Below are 21,247 nucleotides of genomic sequence, written 5' to 3'. Positions count from 1 at the left end.
TTGCCTCTGTCTTCATCTGTCTAGACTTTTCTTGGCCTCTGCTGATGGTAAGGAGTCCTGGTGGTACAGTGTGTTAAGCATTGGGCTGCCAAATGAAAGATCAGTGGTTCAAATCCACCAGTTGCTCCGCAAGAGAAAAATGAGGCTGTCTATTCCCATTAAGGATTTATAGTCTCGGAAACCCTAAGGAACAGTCCTATGAAAAGAATTGTGGGGACTCCATTCCATTCTCAGGACTCCTGAGCCAAATTTTGATGAATGATTCATTTTGTACTCAGCTCCCGAAGAGGTCGAAAAGGCCTTTAAAAAACATTGTGTAATGTGTTCCTGGACCCCAGAGCAACCTTTCCTTTTGTCTCTCTTGCTCCCTTTTTAACACAATGCTTGGTTTCTCAGTAAAGGCCCAGGATTGCTTTAGGATTCCTAATGAGGTGTGAGCAACTTAATTACCAAAAAGATCCCTTTAAGGAAAGTACTTCCTCTGCTCTTTAAGGAACTCCCTGTTTACAACTATACTCTTCATATCATTATCTAGCCCCAGGGCTCTTTCCTTATTATTTTCTACAATTCTGTCTATTAAGGCCCCATTTAAATGTATTATAGATTCTACTTTAATGCCTGACCTTCCAGCATTGTGAGAGTGAATTTCATTAGCCTCATTTCTGCCTATTTCCCTAAACTATTTGGATCTTCAGTAATCTGGTCCATTCCTGGAATGTAACAACAGATACTCTCCTTCATCACCAGTTCATCTGTAAACTTACCTTCCAAACCTGAGGATACAATGAACTCAATTCTCCCTTTGTGTTAAAGGTACCTGGCCTGGGGTAATTCCACCAGGCTGCTGATGGCAGGAATCCTGCTTTTCTAGGGTGGTGGGTGTGCATTTGAACTGTGGGGTGCTTGGTCCTAGACCTTATGTGTTGTTCTTTCTTACTCTCTGTATTGTGTGTCTTTAAATTGTGTGTGTGTGTGGGGGGGGGGATGACTTACACATTTGTAGATAGTTTTCTTCTAATACCAGTCTTCCTGCCTCTCTCCTCTGGCTGAAATTTCATTTCTGTTTCTGTTTCTAGGGAGGGGAGACTTTTCATTGAGAAACGCATGAGCATAGGCTGTGGGAAATCCCTTTCTCTTCACCATCCCTCTCCCCACACCTCCCACTTCCCCACTACTGAGGGTGCTCAGAGGAAAGACACAATTGGCTTTAATAATAACTCTATGCCTCACAGTCCTGACTTGGCCAGGTGGCATGTATTGTCTTCATCTTGCAGATGCGTGAATTCAACCACTTAGGACCAATAAACAACATTTTTATCAACAGAGAAAAGATTGAAGTTGCCAAGGACTTCATTCTGTTTGGTTCAACTATCATGGAAGCAGCAGTCAGATGACATATTGCATTAGGCAAATCTGCTGTTTTTAAAGTGTTGAAGAGCAAAGATATCAGATTGAGGACTAAGGTGTGCCTGACCCAAGTTATGGTATTTTCAATAACCTCATATGCATCCAAAAGCTAGTCAGTGAATAAGGAAGACTGTAGAACTGATGTTTTTGAGTTATGGTGTTGGAGGAGAATATTGAAAGTACCATGGGCTGCCAAAAGACAAACAGATCTATGTTGGAAGTGTAGCCAGAGTGCTTCTTGGAGGCCAAGATGGCCAAACTTCGTCTCTCATACCTCGGACATATTGTCAGGAGGGGCCAGTCATTGGAGAAGGGTATCATGTTTGGTAAAGTGGAGGATCAGAGAAAAAGAGGAAGACCCCCAGCGAGATGAATTGGTAAAGTGGCAGCATCAATGGGCTCAAGGGTGGCAACAATTGTGAGCTTGGCCCAGGACTGGCCAGTGTTTCGTTCTGTTGTATATAGGGTCGCTATGAGTCAGTACCGACGTGATGTCACCTAACAACAACAGTGCCAGAGGGCTGAGCTTCTAAACACCTCTCCACTCTCCCTCCACTTCTGCTTTTGTGTTTAGCCACAAGAGTTGAGTCTATTTGATGACAGAATGGTGAGACCGGAATTCAAATCCAGGTCTTTGTACCCAAGGTTTGTGCTGAAGATAAATCCAGACTCCCAGGAAAGGCAGCAGACAATTGTGTGTAGATGAGAAATAGAGGGGTGAGGCTGAGACAGGAGGCCAGGTCTAGTACCCATATTTTTTGTTGTTGTGTGCCGGTGGAGTCGATTCTGACTCATAGCGATCCTGTACAGGGTTTCCGAGGCTGTAAATCTTTACGGGAACAGATACCCTCATCTTTCTCCTGTGGAACAGCTGGTAGTTTTGAACTGCTGACCTTGCGGTTCGCAGCCTGATTTGTAACCACTACGCTACCAGAGCTCCTTAGTAGCCATATTTAGGTGCCAGACAATGAGCGGTTGTATTAGCATTAGGGGCAGAAATGAGTCAATTGGTGTGACAAAGACATTTTGAGTTTGAAGATCAATATAATCTGGTAACTGAGTATGTATAAGATGAGTGGTGTGGAAGAGGGAGGTGAATGGCCAGAGAGCCTGAAAAAAAACAAACCTATACAACAGTCACCCTAAAGCATAGATGGTCCCTAACAACAACAATAGTTCCTTCTAAGGAGCCCTGATGGTGTATTGCAGGGGTGGGGATGGTCCGGCCCTGCCAAAGCAATGGCAGTTCCATTCATCACATTTTGTTGTTGTTGTTAAGTACACATTGTTGTTGTAGTTAAGTGCTGTTGAGTCAGTTCCGACTTGTAGCACTCCTGTATAGAGTTTCTGAGGAGTGGCCGGTGGAGTTGGAACCGCTTATCTTTCGTTTCAAACTGATCTTGCAGTCCAGCGCTTTATCCTGCAGCGCCACACCAGGACTCCATTGGTTGTTGGTGAAGGTGGTGTGCCGTGGAGTCAATTCCAACTCATAGCGACCCTGTATAGGATTTTCGAGGCTATATATCGGAGCAGAAAGCCTCATCTTTCTCTTACAGAACAGCTGGTAGTTTCAAACTGCTGACATTGAAATTAGCAGCCCAACTTGTAACCACTACGCTACCAGAGCTCCTTAGGGCTCTATCGTTGTTAAGTGCCATTGAGTGGATTCCGATTCTGACCCATAGCGATCCTGTATAGGGTTTCCAAGAAGTAGCTGGTGAACTTTGAAATGAAGACCTCGCGGATCAAATGAATTTTGCAATCCACAGCGCCGCATCAGGACACCAGGATTCTATTGTTGTTGGTGTAAGTGCCGTTGAGTCGATTCCGTCCCATAGCGACCCTGTATAGGGTTTCCAAGGAGCAGCTAGTGAGCTTGAACCACCAACCTTGCAGTTCAAATGACTTTGCAGTCTGATGCATTAGCCCAAAGCGCCACATTAGGACTCCAGGACTCCATTGGCGGTGGTGGTTATGAGTCTTGGTGTTGGTTCCTACTCAGTGACCCTGTACAGGGTTTCCAATGCTGTAAATTTTTATAAGAGCAGAAAGCTTCATCTTTCTCCCGCGGTAAAGCTGGCAGTTTCGAACTGCTGACCTTAAGGTTCGCAGCCTGATTCGTCATCATTAAGCTACCAGAGCTCCTTAGGACTCCATTGTTGCTGTTGTTGTTAATTAAATGTTTGACCAAATATAGAAGGCTAATTTTTAAGTTGATAAATGTGTATGGCCTGCAAATGTGACAAAGTTTGGCAGATGAAAGTTTCCTACCCCTGGTGTAGTGCAGTATTGATTTTGTTGTTAAGCAGGGTGGAATCATTTCTAACTCATACCTGTATAGGCTTTCCAAGGAGCGGTTTGGGGTTCCCAGTCCAGTGCTTATCCCATAGCCCCACACCAGATCTCCTGTAAAGACGTACAGACTCGGAAACTGTATATAAGCTCGCTACGAGTCGTAACTGACTCCTTGGCACTACGCCAGCCTGCCATAGTTCCTTTTCATTGGACTGTCAGAGAAAACAGTACCTACTATCTCATTAGAAAGGAATTCTAAGTTTATTATCTTAGACGCAATTTAAACATTAGCATCTGCAGTTCCTTTAAATTGTAGATAATAACCCAAGTCTATTTAAGAGAGTGCTATTACTGCAACTTTCTTCAGTCCATTGGAGCTCCATCTAGACTTGTATTTTTGCCTTTTTTCTCTCTACTAGTGTTAATAAGAAAATTCAACCAAGAATATGAGGAGGCTTCAAAAAGTCGTGGAAAGATTCCATTATCTTTTCATTCCATTTCCCATGAACGTTTGAATCCCCCTTGTATAATAACATCAGTTCTTCTCGTTTGGCTTATATCATTGCTTTACATTGTCTTCCTTGACCTCTGATTTATTTATTTATTTACTTTTTACTTTCATTACAGGATTAAAAAAATATATATCCTTGTTTTCACTACATATTGTTAAACACTTAGATGCTGATCACCTAAATATTCAAGTGACCATTATTTGTTATTTAAAAAACAATTTTTATCAAATTCCCAGCTTCATTTTCATCCTTCCCACTTCCCTTTTTATCCTGCTTATTTTAAAGTCGATAATGTAATGAAACAATGCTTCACCATCACAGCATTAAATGGTACAGGATGTGGCTACTCTCTTGATCTTTCATCCAGTTTCACACTACTTCTGACGATTCTGCCTTCTGTTACAAAATAAAACCACAAAATCAAATACTCAAGAAATCATGGTAAATGTCTCTGTTTTTCTCCTTGGTTATTGTCACATAACATCTGTCCTCATATAACCAGCCACATCCTTCTGCAGTGCAATCGCTAGTGTTCTGGACTGTATTCATCATGTCACGGAGGCACCAGGGATGTCAACTGAGAAGGACAGATAGCACTGTAACCAAAGAGCTCAGAGAGAGTAAGGGCCAAATGACAGCTATCCTAGCTCTAGTCATATTTCTACCAAAGCTGCCACATGCTGAAAGGTGACTACATGCACTTCACTTGCTCTCGCAAATACCCTTAAAATCTGCAGACACTTTGTTTTACAACTCAAAGGGGTATCATATATTCATGTAGTTCTGCTGCCCAGCAGCCCTGTGAACACACTCTCCTTTGTCCATCCTTTACTTTCAGTTCTGCTCTATCTCTCACATCCTCCCTGTTGGCTTTGCTACAGGCCAAAAAGGAATGCAATTCATCAAAACCCTCCAGCATTTCTCAAGATTAGGAAAACTGATAAAGGAAGCTCAAGCAAGCTTTAAAAATATCACTGCATTAAAAGCTGTTGGTATGAAGGTTTCAGATCATCAAGAAGTTTTTGCCAAAGGCCCATGCTTATATTAATCATAGCATGGGGTAAGGAATACTTGATATAACTCTTCCCACCAAATGACTAAGGAGCTCTGGTAGCTCTGGTAACCTCATTATGAATCAGGCTGCTAACCTCAAGGTCGGCAGTTTAAAACTATCAGCCATTCCACAGGAGAAAGATGAGGCTTTCTCCTCCAGTAAAGATTTACAGTCTCAGAAACCCTGTACAGGGTCACTGAGTCAGAACCGATTCCATGGTACTTAACAACAACAACAACAACAACAACAAACCAAATGACTGGTGTTGAGTGCTAAAGACCCTATGTAGTATTTCCTAGGAGCAGTCAGTGAATTTGAACTGCTGACCTTGCAGTTCAAACTGACCTTATGATCCAAGGCATTGTCCTGCAGTGCCACACCAGGACCCCAAATGACTGGGTTGTTGCTGTTAGGGCTGTAGAGTTGGTTCCGACTCTGTATAGGTTTTCGGAGTGGCTGGTAAGCTTGAACCGACACTGCGGCTCACACCAACTTTGCAGTCTAATGCATTAATCCACAGTGCCACACCAGGATCATGCAATAGGGTATATGAAATTCTAATATGGGGATTGGTCAGTTTTGCCAGCCTGCTGAGTTTAAAATGAGCCATCTCAGAAGCAGGAAGGAGATATCACTACCAGCAAAAAAGAAGAGCCAGGAGTGAATCATGCCCTTTGGACCATGAGACCCCTATGCTCCTCAAACTAGGAGACAGAGCTGTGACATCAGAGAAGTGGCAGAAGAGCCACAGCAGAAGAACCAAGAGTACAAAACAGAGATAAGTGGTGGGTTTCCTGGCATAGAGAATGAATAAAGGTGAGTGCCTTCAGGCAAGAAGCTTAATTTCAGAGTTTGTTGTTGTTGTAAAGTGCTGTTGAGTCAGTTCGGACCCACAGTGACCCTGTATAGGGTTTTTGAGATGCTTCAAATTGGGGAGCTAGGTTTGCTGACCCACAGCAGGAGAGCTGAATGCCTTTGGGCTGAGGCTTATGGCAGAACAGAGTGCCCTTTGGGCATTTATCAGCAGCACTAAAAGCTTTGGTACACACACAGAGGTGTGCTTACAGACATGGCTGAGAAGAGGCACTCCTGACCTGAAGAACTATCCTGATCATTTCTGATCCTGAATTGCAACCTGTGAACTTCCCTAATAACCCCAAAAGCATGAGTATTGCCTGTGGGTTCTGTATGACCATTGCAATGGATTCGAGAATCCATCCGAGAAGCAGAGAGTGTCAATGGAACACAGGTGTCAGAATTGGTAAGGAAGGTTAGAGAGTGTGGAGGTATGTCTGGAAAAAGCAATTTTGAAAAAAATAGAATTAATTACTTCATTATAGAGATTAATTAATGACTTCGTTAGTTCCTTGAGACACTCTGCATTCAAGATTGAAACCACACCCAAAAGAAGAGTTATGGTCTAGATACAATTACTGGTCTCTTCCCATTTGGAGCAAAGGTGAGTGAAGAAAACCAAAGATTCAAAGAAGCAATTAGTCCACAGGACTAATGACCTACATGAACGAAAGCCTCCACTAGCCTGAGAACAGAAGAACCGGATGGTGCCCAGCAAACAATTACCTACCACTCTGACCAGGGACACCACAGAAAGTCCTGGTTAGAAGGGGAGTAAAATGTAGACCAAAATTCAAATGACTAAAAAGACCAGATTTACTAGACTGATTGATAGACTGGAGGAATCCTCAAGACTATCACCCTATGATATCCTTTAAAGCTGGAACCAAAGACACTCCCAAAGGTCACTTTTCAACCAAATAATAGATTGATCTGAAAAATAAACAATAACTGTTGCAGACCATGTAAGACTAATCAGAGGTTCGAGGCCCGCTAGGGCCAAGTGTAACAAATGAGGCCACTGGCAGTTAATGGCAAATTGCTTTCATATTAATATTCAGGTATATATATTAAATTAATACACTGGAGCCTTTGACAATCCACAGATAAATGTGGTATTTTCCTAAAGTCGAGACTGAAGGTTGTAAGGTTAAGCATTTCTCCAAAGGATTAACTAAAAATGTCTTAGCTACTTCACAGCTCTTTGTTCTATAGACAAAGAACCCATCCTCCCTAATCCTTTTCCAAGTGCAGCCCATTCACCTGGGCGTCTGGAGTCCTCCTGCAGACCTGGCTCAGGAAGCCAAAGCAGCAGGACTCCACCCAAGCTTTTGTCTTTAACTCTCACCTTCCCCCAACTATGCTCAGGGGCTATAGATATGTTAATTGGGCCTGAGAATCCAAGTTGCTGGCCTGGGATTCGAACCAGTGAAGTACTATGTAAAGTTACCTGAATGTCTGGAAAAGTACTGATGTTAGCTGTACCTTGCCTAAGTCCCTCCCAGCTTGGTGTGAAGCTCCTCCCCTGAATAAAGCAGAGGCCCGGGCCTCCCCAGGTGGCATTACTGGTTGGCAGGCATAGAGTAAAGATCAGTGCATTACTGGTTAGCATTTACTGGTTGGCAGGCATGGAGTAAAGATCAGTGCATTACGGGTTGGAAGGCATGCAGTAAAGATTGCAGGGCAGTGAGTTGCTGCCTGCAGAGGCCACGATGCCTGTAGTCCCAAGCCTGCCTATCAGTGATGTATCCACCCTGGCTTTGGGGTGCCTCTTTGTCTCTCTCTTTGTCTCCTTTGTCTCTTTCTGTGTATTCTTGAGTCGCCGTCAGGTATCCTCTCCTCGTGAACTGAACCCCAATGTCGAGGCGGGTCCCCGACAATAACATATGGCAGGCAGTAGAGCAGGGGAAGAAACACTTTGGAAGCTTCCAGTACACATAAAAGAATTGAAATCCTGAGAATCCCATCCTATAGATTATTTTTAAAAGAAACATATAGTTCCACCAGATCCTAGTATCATCTGCAGTGCATACTGAATATAAGATGGTACAAACAGTCAAAGCTATTTGTCATTCTTTACCTTGGAGTCACAACCGATTACTCAGCTCTTGAACTGATGTGTCCAGGAAACCTTAGTCTTGAGGTTTCTTTAAAATCCTTATGAATTTTCCTTAAATTATCATTTAAATTTTCGATAAACTTGCATTTAAAAAAAAAAATCAAAATGCATTCCCATTTGATAATATATCCCTGTAACTACCCTGTGGGTTAATGCGCTGGACTGCAAAGTTAGGTTGAACCATAGGTCGGCAGTTCAAGCTCACCAGTCGCTCCTCAGAAACGCTATGCAGGGTCGTTATGGGTCGAAACCGACTCAACAGCACTTAACAACAACAGCACTAAGGTAAACTGTTTTACTAGAGATTTGAATGAATTATACAACTTTATATGCTGCGGTTGCTAGTTGCTGTCAAGTAAGCACTGACTCCTAGTGAGTCTGTGTAAACAGAAGGAAGCACTGCAGGGTCCTGTACTATCTACATTACTGTGGGGATGCTAGAATTCATTGTTGTGGCCACTGCATAGGTTTGTGTTTTGAGTAAAGAGCTTGACTGCTACTTGAAAGGCTGAAAATTTAAGCCTAGCCAGAAGCACCTTGGGAGAAAGATCCGGTGATCTACTTCTGAAAATGGAGCCCTTGAAAACCCACGGGGCATGGTTCTACTCTGATACACGTGACTCACCATGACTTTGAATTGAATTGTTGTTGTTGTCCCCTAACCTAGAGGATCTATCGCTGTGATCTAACGCGTCAGACGGCAAAGGCATTTGAACTGCAAAGTCAGTGGGTCAAGCTCACCATGTACTCCTTGGAAACCCTATACAGGGTCACTATGGGTTGGAATTGACTCGACAGCACTGAACAACAATTATATCAGACAACATTTTGTTTTGATCTGTGGAGCTTTCACTAGTTACATATTGGAAGGAGACCACAAGGCTTTTCTTCGAGGTCTTTCTTACTCTGGAAGTTCTGCTGAACCTGTCCCACTAAGGGTGATCCCATTGACATTTGAAATGCCAACGGCATAAGTTCTGGCTTCATAGCAGCATGCAAACCACCCAATCTAACAAAGACAGATGTTTGGTGGAGTTTTGTATGTAATGTTGAGTATTTATTCATGAAAGTTCAAGTATACAAATTATTTTTTTTTTTTTAACAATAACAATATGTTTTTTTAATTCATAATTTTTTTAAAATTTTTCATGTGATAGTTTATATAGGAGAACATCAGTTTTACACTAATCATTTCATTGCAATGATTACATTCTCCTCCGGGCATCATCATTCAACAGTATTTGCTTCCATTCCCTCTGTTTTTTTGTTTTGTTTTGTTTTGTTTGGGGTGGGTATGTATACAGAAACACTCACTCAGGAATATATAATAATTTAAACAACCAAAGGGCAGATTCTGCAAGCCTGTCTCCTGGCCACCAGCACTCAGTCTTTCTCTTTTCATGAGTCTAGAGTCCTCAGCTGCTTTCTCTCTCTCTCTCTGTTCTCATATCTGCCTCAATCTCTGGTGTCCCTGCTTCTCTGGATAAGTCCCACATTCATTCATGCTCTTCTACCTTGATGGTCCTAGGGTCCTCTGCTCCTGGACTATAAGATTAACTACTCTCCCGTTTTTGTTACAAAATGTCTACCTTTACTGTTGTGACAGTAGCAATTAGTCATGATAACAATTACTAAATAAAAATAAAAAATTATTTTATTTAACTCAATGCTATATTTTCCCATAAAATAAATGGAATCATATTATTTAAAACACACACATGTTGTTAAGAGCCGTCAATTCAAACCGACTTTGCAGTCAAGTGCTTATCCTACAACACCACACCAGGACTTAAAAAACACACATACACATAGTCAAACTTTACACTTCGCTCCTACCATCAAATCCAAGAGAATTTAAAGGAATCGAGTTACCTTTTAGCCATAAGTAAAGAAATATGAAGTCTGCACATTAAAAGACACATAATAAAAGAAATTTTCCCAGTCCTCTCCTTCCCAAAGACTGGTACATTTGTCTTCTATATTTGGAGTATCCTTCCAAAGATAGTCTTTGCGTGTATGTGTGTACATGCAAACACATATATAAAATGTTATTTTTAATTAAGTATTTTCTTTAGCTTCTATAGTCTTGTTGTTGTTGTCAAGTGCCAAAGAGTCAGTTCTGACTCATAGCTACCCTGGATAAGATTTCCAAGGAGCAACCTTGTGATCAGTTGTCCAGTACTTATCCTACAGTACCAAGCCAGAACCTGCATTCATAAAAAATATAAACTGGTCTTAACAGTGTCTTAAAAATCACTTATTGTGTTTAAATTTCCTAATTTCCTTTCCCTAAAGAGCTCTGGTAGCGTAGTGGTTACGAATCGGGCTGTGAACCTTAAGGTCAGTGGTTCGAAACTACCAGCCGCTCCATGGGAGAAAGATGAGGCTCTCTACTCCCGTAAAGATTTACACCCTCGGAAACCCTGTACAGGGTCGCTATGGGTCGGAACCGACTCAACGGCACTTAACAACAGCTACAAAAGCACTATAAATGGACTTTATTTTAAAAACCAAAACCAAAACACATTGCCATGGACTCAGATTCCAACACATATTGTCCCTAAAGGAGACTAGAAGTAACTGCCTCCATATGGTTTTTAAATGTCAGTTCTAAAATGCTTCCCTGGTTTCAGAATTACCTTTACTATTATTTTCTGCCTTTCATTAAAAAAACCTTAAATCCTCTTGCAATGCCATTATAAATTCTACCAGAATTCATAATGCTAAAAATACCCTCCATCTTAATTAAAAGTGCTCTTCTATCGGAAGAGAGGAATCTTGGTGTGGCACTGTAGGATCAGCACTGGACTGCAAACCACAAGGTTAGCAGTTCAAATCCACCAACTGCTCCTCGGAAACCCTCTACAGGCTGTCTATGAGTCAGAGATAACTTGGTGGCACTTAACAACAACAATTGGCAGATTGTTTCCTGCAGTTGGGTTGGATGGTTGAGAGCTCATCAGCTGCACATTAATTCCTAATTGCCAGCAGTTCATTACATTTGTACTGTAGCATATTGACATTCACGGGAGTGCTGATGATGCTTAGGCCTTCATCAACGGTGTCCCCAACTGGGGAGCAGAGGGTAAAGCTGTAAAGTGAAACCGACTCAGATGATGGTGGACCTTGGCACTCCTCAGAACCCTGATTTGATGATACTGTCAACAGGGAACTGCTTCAAGTCTGAAGCAAGAACAAAGATGTAGCAAAATTCCACTATAAAAATATTCCCTTTGCACAGGATTGGAGGGATATTGCTGGAGTCAGTACAGGGGGTCCTAGACTTATGATGACCAATTCAGAGACAACTACCAAAATTGAGATTTGACAGAGTTCTGTGCTTAGTGGCAGCGTGAGAATGTGGGCTTTTGGAAACAAACCAGATATGAATCGGCGACAAAGTAGATATGAAGGTGAGAAATGAGTCAATGATGACAGGATGATTTTGAGCTTGGCTGGGGAAGTGCTAACACCAGAGGCAACAGGGAAGACCAAAAAGGGGAATCGGGCTTTTTGTAAGGAAGTGGATAAATCTAGCTAGCTTCAGGCATGCTGAATTTGAAGTGATGTTTTAAGTATTCAAGCCAACAAGTTCAAAGGAAAGTTGAAGATAATGGTGAGGGTACACTAACTCTCATATTCCCATCACCTGGCTTCAACCATAATCCTGATCGATCTTGGTTCAGCCATACTCCCTACCCACCCTATCCCATGCCCTATGTTATTCTGGAGCAAATTCCACTCACCGAGGCAGATTCTTCACAGTATTGAAGCACAGGAAGTGTGGATTTGGAAAGACCATAGAGAACCTTAAGGCAAACCTCATTTTTTGTTCTAAAAAAAGGTGAAACTATAACTGGAACCCAGTTATGTGCAAGTACCTTTGTCAAGCTTTCATCTTTCTGGGAGGGAATGAGAAATACAAGAATGAGATGTAAAATTTTCACAATATAATTATTTGTAATTATATCAAAACACACCAAATGCCCCATACACCTTAAAGTATAATAAAGCAGGTCCTCACACTAATGAGAAAACAAGAGAACTGTGTTTACTTAATTACCATTGGTTGGTTTCCACATTGTGGCCTCAGAGCCTCTCAGGTCATTCTAAATGTGCCTTGGAGACAACAAAAGAGTCCTATCTGTCTGGAGTCAGTTTACTTGTGGCTGCCAGCAAAGTCACCCTGAGTGACACATCATCTCTTGTATCATGTTGTTGTTGCTAAGTGCCATCAAATTGGTTCCAACTCACAGTGACCTTGTTTAGTGTTTCTGAGGAGTGACTAGTGGGTTTGAACTGCCTACCTTGTGGTTAGCAGTAGAGTGCTGATCCTACAGCATTACACCAGAACTCTATAGCTATCTAAATGTATGGAGCAAATTTCTCTTGTGCTAAACAGACTACATACAGCAAGGCAATAAAAGTGGGTTGGTTATTAATTCTACAGAAGAGCAGAATATTCAGCCTATCCAAAGAGTATAGGTTTAGCAGAGAAATGGATTCAGCTTGGATTAAAGAAAATTAATCAGTATGAATCACAGTTTAAGTATGTGGCAATGTTCTTGGTAAAGATGTTATAACACCACACAATTTTTCTTTTAAGTTTCTGAGAAAAAAACCACACTGAAATAAAAAATGTACTTAATGTTAGACATGCTAATAGAATGGCATTGAAAAAATCTAATAAAGTGGTCCTAAACATTGCAGTCTTAAAGTCACTTATAATTTCAGGCATAAAGATGCTTGAAATATAGAAGATGCTTGCTTCAATGTGGCAAAAAAACACTTAAGAACTTATTCAGCAATTCTGTCATATTAAGACAATTATAGGACGAAGTTTAAAGAAATGAGGACATATATGATTAGTTTTTTTCAGTTAATTAAAATTTAAAACTGCATAAAGTTTTAAAAAATCTATTTAATTTTTTATACTATAGTACATTGGTATAAGATTGCCATCTGTCATTTCTTGGGCTGAGCTGGTCATTATTCAGAGTATACCCTTCTTACTAGTCTTGCATTCCACATTCTTTCTTTTAAGAAATAATGACAGTACATGGCAGCTTTTTAAAAATTACAGTTTTTATTTAAAAATATATTAGCAATCCTGGGAGCAATTCCAACAGAAATGGTAATGTTCTAGCTTGTAAAACACATTGAGAAAACCACTGCATTCTAGTACCCTGAGTAAGAGAGGAGCAGAGATGTAAGAGAAGCAAGAAGTCACAAAGAGAAAGAAAGATCTTAAGAAGTAAGACGCAAAAGACCAGTAGTTGAAGCTTCAAGAAGCAGGAAGAACCAAAAAGAAAAGTTTTAAGATCATTTAATGAGAAGGAAGGAAGAAAGGGGCTTCTACCCTAAGTGGGGGATTCCCTGGGAGGTGCCAACAGTTTGTGCTTCAGCTGTTAGCCAAAAGTCTGGAAGTCAAGTCTACTCTTGAGAGGTGCCTCGAAAGAAAGACCTTCTGAAAAAATCAGCCAGTGAAAACGCTGTGGAGCAAAGTTCTACTGTGACACACATGATGTCATCATGAGTTGGAACAGACTCAATGGCAACTGGTTCAACCTGTTATCCTAATATGTACAACTATATTTAATCATCACAATGGACCTGTTAGTTAGGGACTCTTTCCCCAAGTACAATCTTGTTTGCTGCTTCGTGGAAGTGAGGCTTCGATGTATGCTCAGCAGTGCAATAGACGTTTAAAATGAGAGCAGAGACAGGTTAGAAGATGTCATTAGAAATTACTGAAAGATCAGTGTGAAAAGAAGCCAGACTGCCAGCAAGTTCAGCTGACCAATGAGGTTATGCTACATTTCAATCTTATTTATATTTTTGTTTAAATATTATTGTTTGTTGTTGTTGTTGTTGTTAAGTGCCATCGAGTCGGTACTGACCCATAGTGACCTTATGCACAGCTGAACAAAAACACTGCTCAATCCTGGGCCAACCTCACTACTGTTGCTGTTGTTGTTAACTGCCATCAAGTGGATTCCGACCCATAGTGACCCTGTATAGGGTTTCCAAGGAGCAGATGGTGAGCTTGAATCACTGACCTTGCAGTTCAAATGACTTTGCAGTCTGACGCATTAGCCCACAGCGCCACACGAGGACTGTTGCTGTTAAGTACCGTCAAATTTGTTTCTACTAAGGAGCTCTGGTAGCGTAGTGGTTACAAATTGGGCTGCGAACCTTAAGGTCAGCGGTTCGAAACTACCAGCCGCTCCGCGGGAGAAAGATGAGGCTTTCTACTCCCGTAAAGATTTACACCCTCGGAAACCCTGTACAGGGTCGCTATGGGTCGGAACCGACTCGATGGCACTTAACAACAACAACAACAATAGCAACCTGCATAGGGTTACCAAGGAGTGGCTGGTGGGTATGAACAACCGAACTTGTGGTAAGCAGTCCAGTGCTTATCCTACAGTACCATACCAGGACTCCTGCTTAAATACAGCCTTCTATAAATGCCGACTCTTAAAACGATCTTAATTCTCAAATCATTCTAATTTTATTTATAAACACTGAACATACTGAAAGACTTCTTTTCTCCGGTAATTACAGCTATTAAAAGTATTGTGCTAAGCACTTTCATTTCTTTACTTCTGTGAGATTTTACAGATGAGGAAACTGAGGCACAGAGAGGGTAATAAACGTGTTCAAACTCACACCACTACTGATTGGAACACAGTGGCACCAGGAAATCCTCTCAATTGGATATCCTATTATCCAAGTCCTACGCCCTGTAAAAGTCCACATAAGAATTATGGGCTGAAGGATCTTTCTTGGATAGTTAAGACCTTTGATACTTTAAAATCTGATAAAAGGTTTTAAAATACTAAAACTGTAGAATGTCTTATCCTCTTTAACATCAATTATTTACATGCATGGTATAAAAAAAATTTCAAGCAATGCAGATATCTAATGGAAAATACCTAAATGGAAGCCTTTATAGTCGTAAAGCACCTAGCGCCCCAGATAAACATAATCACTACTGATACAAAAGAATAAATTTACTTCCAGAGGCAGTAAGATTCTGGCCAATGAGCCCTATTCAAGCTTCTTTTAACTGTTTATTTCTAAAAATTGTTCAATTTTACCTTTCAATGTCAAAAGTAGCTCAAATCTTTTCACAGCACATGATTAAAAAAGAACAACAACAAAAAAAAAAACACCCCGGAAACTGGTTAAATGGATCTGTGTTACTATTTTCTGTCTAACTTCTCATTATTTATTTCACACCTTAAGCACTGAACTGCTAACCACAAGATCAGCAATTCCAATCCACTAGCTGCTTCTGGGGAGGCAGATGAGGCTTTCTGCTCCCACAAAGATTTACAGCCTCAGAAACTCTATAGAGGATCACTATGAGTCAGACTTGACTCAATGGCAGGGGAGTTGGGGGGTTGGCTCTGGGTGGTGACAGAAGAACAAAGTAAATAGACTCCTACTCCTACCCTTACAAATACCCCAGCTCTGGCCTCCCTCCTCATCCCCTAGCCTGACCACCAAAGCCTTCACCATACCAATGTGCCTCTGCTATAGGGCCCTCCCTCCCTGGCACCTTAATTGTTGCCTGGACCTTATTCCCTTGAAACCAGATATAATCACCTCAGCAGCTATGCTACAAACAGTAACTGGGAGAAGAAAAGAGGAAGCCAGAGTCCTAAGGGTTCATTGTTGTTAAGTGAGGTTGAGTAGGTTCCAACTCAGTGGCTCTGTATAGAGTTTCTGAGGCTTTAAATCTCTGCAGGAGCAGAAAGCCACATTTTTCTCCCACAGAGTAGCTGGTGGGCTTGAACTGCAGACCTTGTGGTTCACAGTCTAGTACTTGAGAAAAACCTCTGACCTCATCATTCTCTCCTCTGGGTGGAGACTCCACTAAGAAACCACCTACACAGTCTAGTTTGCTAAGCCTTCCTCCCTCACATTCCCTTGGGGAGGATGCTGAGGTTATAAAAGCTTAAGCACCAAAATTTGCTGACTGTCTAAAATTTCCCAACTAATTTGATGTTAACAGCTTTTAAAGAAACAAAATCAAAGTACACATGGATCAAAGACAAACACCTATGCTTTCTTCCAGTATGTAAAGCTTATTCATTGAATCAGCAAAATGACAGTAACACAAAACTATACCAGTAAAGCAACATTCACATAATTTATAGAATTTTGGTAAGCATAATGACTATTTTTAAAAAATTGTTTACAAAGCTGAAAGGAAAACAACTAAAAACGAAGAAACACAAGATATAAATTCATACTTACCTTTTTTAAAATGGTACTGGTCATTTTTCTTTTGTTTACTTTCATTCAACAATAATCCAAGTGCCAATGGGATGCAAAACAAAAAAACCCACCATTCTGAAGCAAACTCCTTGCTGTGGAGTTTCTGGTTCTGAGAGTAGCTCTAAGAAGTATTTATTGAAAATAATTAAAGGGGAAAAAAAGGCTTTTTCAAAAGGAGAAAGAATTTTACTTGTCAATTTTCTGAAGCATTTTTTAATTTCTGAGAATTAAAATAAATATAACTTTGCTATAAAAGTTTTATATTCTGTTTAAGTTTTTAAAAAATCATATCATAAAGTTTTTGAATGTACATGTCCCATTTACTCAAATATCATCCAGACATTTTATTAGCAATACAAAATTAAAACTTCTTCAAAATGGGCATAGTAAATCACTTTTGGGAATTGCTTTTATCATGTTTTCTAATAATGTCCATTAGATTTGCTCCTGTAACCAGACTGCTCTGGGTCTGTTTGACTTTCTGCTGTTCCTTCCTCTTCTGGTCATGAAGGTAAGGGGAATTTAGCAACTGGGGAGGAAGAATGGTTCCTGTGGGTTTCACCCTTTTTGCAATATCCCAGAAAAGTCTTTTTGAATTGTTATTGATAAACGTAATCGCTGTTCCTCTTTGCCCTAATCTTCCCACTCTTCCAACCTGAAATGAAATGCAAAGGATCGTTTCAAAATATACTGAGAAAATCTTAATGCCTCTAAAATAAAGTGAAGACTATTATTTAAAGAAACCTTACACATTCATTCTGATAGCATTTTTCCATCTGAGGAGCTCAATATACTTGGTAAAATCAATGTAGTGGAGGCACCAGTAAGTTACAAAATGAAAAATGAGTGATCACATACAGCAAAATTAATAACTGTTTGTAAAAACCTGTGTCTCAGTTACACCTGTGTGTGTGTATATATATAAGTTTAAAAAATGAAAGATTTCTACTTTGAGTGAGCTAAGATAGAAAAAAAAAAAAATCTCTGCGTTAAGCACAAGGGAGCTACTTGCTTAAGGGCACTTAAATGTCTTGGAATGTGAAATATAAATCATTTCATGTTTGCATACAATTTTTCTCACTTTGACAGAGTTGACAGAGACCTGTAAAGATCCATAAGAAGAACAAAATATCTATGTCTCCAAGCGTAGTGGTTACGAATGGGGCTGTTAACCTCAGGGTCATCAGTTCGAAACTACCAGCTGTTCCACGGGAGAAAGATGAGGCTTTCTACTCCCGTAAAGATTTACAGCCTCGGAAACCCTGTACAGGGTCACTATGAGTCAGAACCGACTCCACAGCACATAACAACAACAACAAATACATAATACAAATCTAATGAGAAACTATTTAGAAGAGGGGGAGAAAGAGATATATAGGATCAATTTCTGCTCCTTGGTTGAAATGTAGAATTTATCTGGAAATATTTAAATGAATAGATGGTTCCTACCAGTAAACGAGGGACATCAAAAAGTTTATGGACAAAATAAAATGAAAATGGAATTTTTCCATCAACATTTTGAAGCACCCTTGTATAGTGCATTTTTAAAACTGCAAAAGAAATCTCTCAAAGACTGGCTGGGGTCATCTCTAGAGAGCCTTATATAGATCTGATTTATTTAATCACGTCACTAAATTGTTCAAACAGAACTAGAAATTAATGAAAAAAACTAAGAATGGGAGGAAATGTTTGCAAATTATTAATCTATCAAGAACTTTCCCAGAATATAAAAAAGCACTTATCTACAACTCAAAAACTGAAAAGTCAAATAAGTATAAATTGGGCAAAGGATATAAAAAACAGACATCTTCCCAAAGAAGCTATACAAATTATCAATAAGCTCAACACCTTTTGCCATCCGGGAAATGCTAATCAGACACCACTTCACACTCACTACCATGGCAATGATTAAAAAGACCAGTAATAACAAATATTGATGAGGAGACAGGAAATTAGACCCTTCATACACTGCTGGTAGGAATATGAAGTGGTTCAGCCAATGTAAAAATGTTTGGTGGCTCCTCAAAAAGTTAAACACAATTATCATTAGGCTTAGCAATTCTACTCCCAGATGACTACACAGGAGAAATATATTGATGCTCATATAAAAACGTGTACAACAAGAGCAGCAGTACTGTTCATAGTGGCCCAAAAGTGGAACCAACCCAAAAGCACATCAACAGATAAATGGCTGTGTGCCGTGGAGTCGGTTCCGACTCATAGCGACCCTGTACAGGGTTTGCAAGGCTGTAAATCTTTACGAGAGCAGAACGCCTCATCTTTCTCCCACAGAACAGCTGGTAGTTTCCAACTGACCTTGCGGTTCGCAGCCCAATTCATAACCACTATGCTACCAGAGCTCCTTCAACAGATAAACAGATAAATAAAATATAGTATATCTACACAATGGAATGATATTCTGCAATAAAAGAAGATGACACCTGTGGTGCTGTAGAATAAGCACTGGACTGCTAACTCAAGGTCAATGGTTCAAACTTACCAGGTGCTACTTAGAAACCCTATAAGGGGTCACTATGATTTGGAAGTGACGCAATGGCACTTAACAACAACAATATAGGAATACCTAGAAAACAATATGCTAAATGAAACAAGAAAAAAAGAAAAAAAACCCCAGATTATATGGTTTTACTTATATGAAATATCCAGAATAGGAAACTTGATAGAGCCAAAAAGTAGATAGGTGGTTGCTTAGGACTGGGGATGATGTGGTTTGGTGCTGTAGGATAGCCACAATGTTGGCGTGCAAACCCAACAGCTGCTCCTCAGAAACCCTCAACCACAGGGCTGAGTGGGGCTTGGAAGGGAGAATGATGGCTAATGGGCACAGGGTTTCTTGGAAGACGAAAATGTTCTATAATGATTACGGGACGACTATACTGAACGTATTAAAACCCACTCAATTGTGCACTTTAAATGGATGAATTATATAACATATATGACTGGTGGATTTACTGAGATATGCTTATATTAAGATTTTTTTTTTGAGGTGTAAAGCGGTTTTTTAAAAATTACTGCAAAAGTTTCCAAATTCTGAAAGACAGCTGATGCTAACTATAGGACACCGTTTTAACACAGTCTCATGCCCCATATGTGTAGGGCAGAACTGCTCCTTAGGGTTTTCAAGTCTGTGACCTTTCAAAAGATTACCAAGTGTGTTTTCTGAGGCACCAGTAGGTGGTGAACCACTAGCCTTTCATCTAGTACTTGAGTGCCTAATCATCTGTACCACCTAAGGATGTTAATGTATGTTAACCTTTACTAAGGAGAAGCTATTCTGTATTTGTTGTTGTTGTTAGGTGCCGTCGAGTCCGTCCCAACTCATAGTGGCCTTAGGCACAACAGAACAAAACACTGCCGGTCCTGCGCAATCTTCACAATCGTTAAGTTTGGGCCCACTGCTGCTACCAGTGTACCAATCCATCTCGTTGGGGGTCTTTCTCTCTTTAGCAGACACTCCACTTTAGCAAGCATCATGTCCTTTTCCAGGGATGGGTCCCACTTGATAATATGTACCAAGTTTGAGAAGTGAAGTCTTCCAACACACATTTGTTTGCTCTTCCAGCTGTACTCCACTGTACTTTTAATATTCTTCTCCAACACCATAACTCAAACGCATCGAATCCTCTATAGTCTGCTGTATTCACTGTTAAACTTCCAATGGCATATGTTGTTGTTGTTGTTATTGTTATGTGCTGTGGAGTCGATTCTAACTCATAGCAATCCTGTACGTGGTTTCCGAAGCTGTAAATCTTTACGGGAGCAGAAAGTCTCATCTTTCTCCCATGGAACAGCTGGTAGTTTCGAACTGCTGACCCTCAGGTTAGTAGCCCGATTCGTAACCACTATGCTACCAGAGCTCCTTATGTATATGAAGCTATTGAAAATATCATGGCTTGGGTCAGGTGCACCTAGTCCTCAAACTGACATCTCTGCTCTTCAACACTTTAAAGAAGTCTTGTGTTGCAGATTTGCCTAATGGAATATGTTGTTTAATTTCTTGACTGCTGCTTCTATGAGTGTTGATAGTGGAGGATCCAAGCAAAATGAAGTCCTGATAACATCAATCTTTTCTCCATTTACCATGATGGTCAGTGGTGAGGATTTTTTTGTTTTCTTTGGGTTAAAGGCTGTGGTCTTTGATCTTCATCAGTAAGAATTTTAAGTTCTCTTCACTTTCAGCAAGCAAGGTTGTATCATCTGCATAGTGCAGGTTGTTAATGAGTCTTCATTCAATTCTGATGCCTCGTTCTTATTCATATAATCCAATTCTCAGATTATTTGTTCAGTGTACAGATTAAGTATGGTGAAAGACTACAACCCTGGTACACAGCTTTCCTAATTTTGAACCATTCAGTGTCCCCTTGTTCTTTCTGTACAACTGACTCTTGATCTATGTACAGGCTCATCATGAGCACAATTAAGTGCTCTGGAATACTTATTCTCTGCAATGTTGTCCATAGCTTGTTATGATCCACACAGTCAAAAGTCTTTGCTTAGTCAATAAAGCACAGGTAAACATCTGGTGGTGGTTTGAGTTGCTGTGATTCTGAGGGCTATGCCACCGGTGTTTTAAATAACCAGCAGGGTCACCCATGCTGGAAAGGTTTCAGATGAGCTACAAAACAAAGACAGACTAGGAAGAAAGAGTGACAAACTACTTCCGAATCGCTAGTCACTGAAAACTCTATGCATAGC

At 40.4% G+C, this 21,247-nt stretch overlaps 1 protein-coding gene across 1 annotated transcript in view; it reads right to left on the bottom strand.

Moving 5' to 3' along the window:
• Window positions 1–16,786: 16,786 nt before the first annotated feature.
• Window positions 16,787–21,247, bottom strand: part of DDX59 (DEAD (Asp-Glu-Ala-Asp) box polypeptide 59) — a 27,195-nt gene continuing 22,734 nt past the window's right edge. Inside the window, exon 7 of the mRNA XM_006834161.1 lies at window positions 16,787–17,186. Coding sequence (XP_006834224.1) covers window positions 16,923–17,186 — 264 coding nt within the window. The 3' untranslated portion in view covers window positions 16,787–16,922. The remainder of the gene's footprint in view (window positions 17,187–21,247) is intronic.

Source organism: Chrysochloris asiatica, unplaced genomic scaffold (assembly GCF_000296735.1).
Source record: "Chrysochloris asiatica unplaced genomic scaffold, ChrAsi1.0 scaffold00009, whole genome shotgun sequence".
In the NCBI taxonomy this organism is placed as follows: domain Eukaryota; kingdom Metazoa; phylum Chordata; class Mammalia; order Afrosoricida; family Chrysochloridae; genus Chrysochloris; species Chrysochloris asiatica.
The sequence above is the reverse complement of the archived record's forward strand: the minus strand, read 5'-3'. Positions and strand labels throughout refer to the sequence as shown.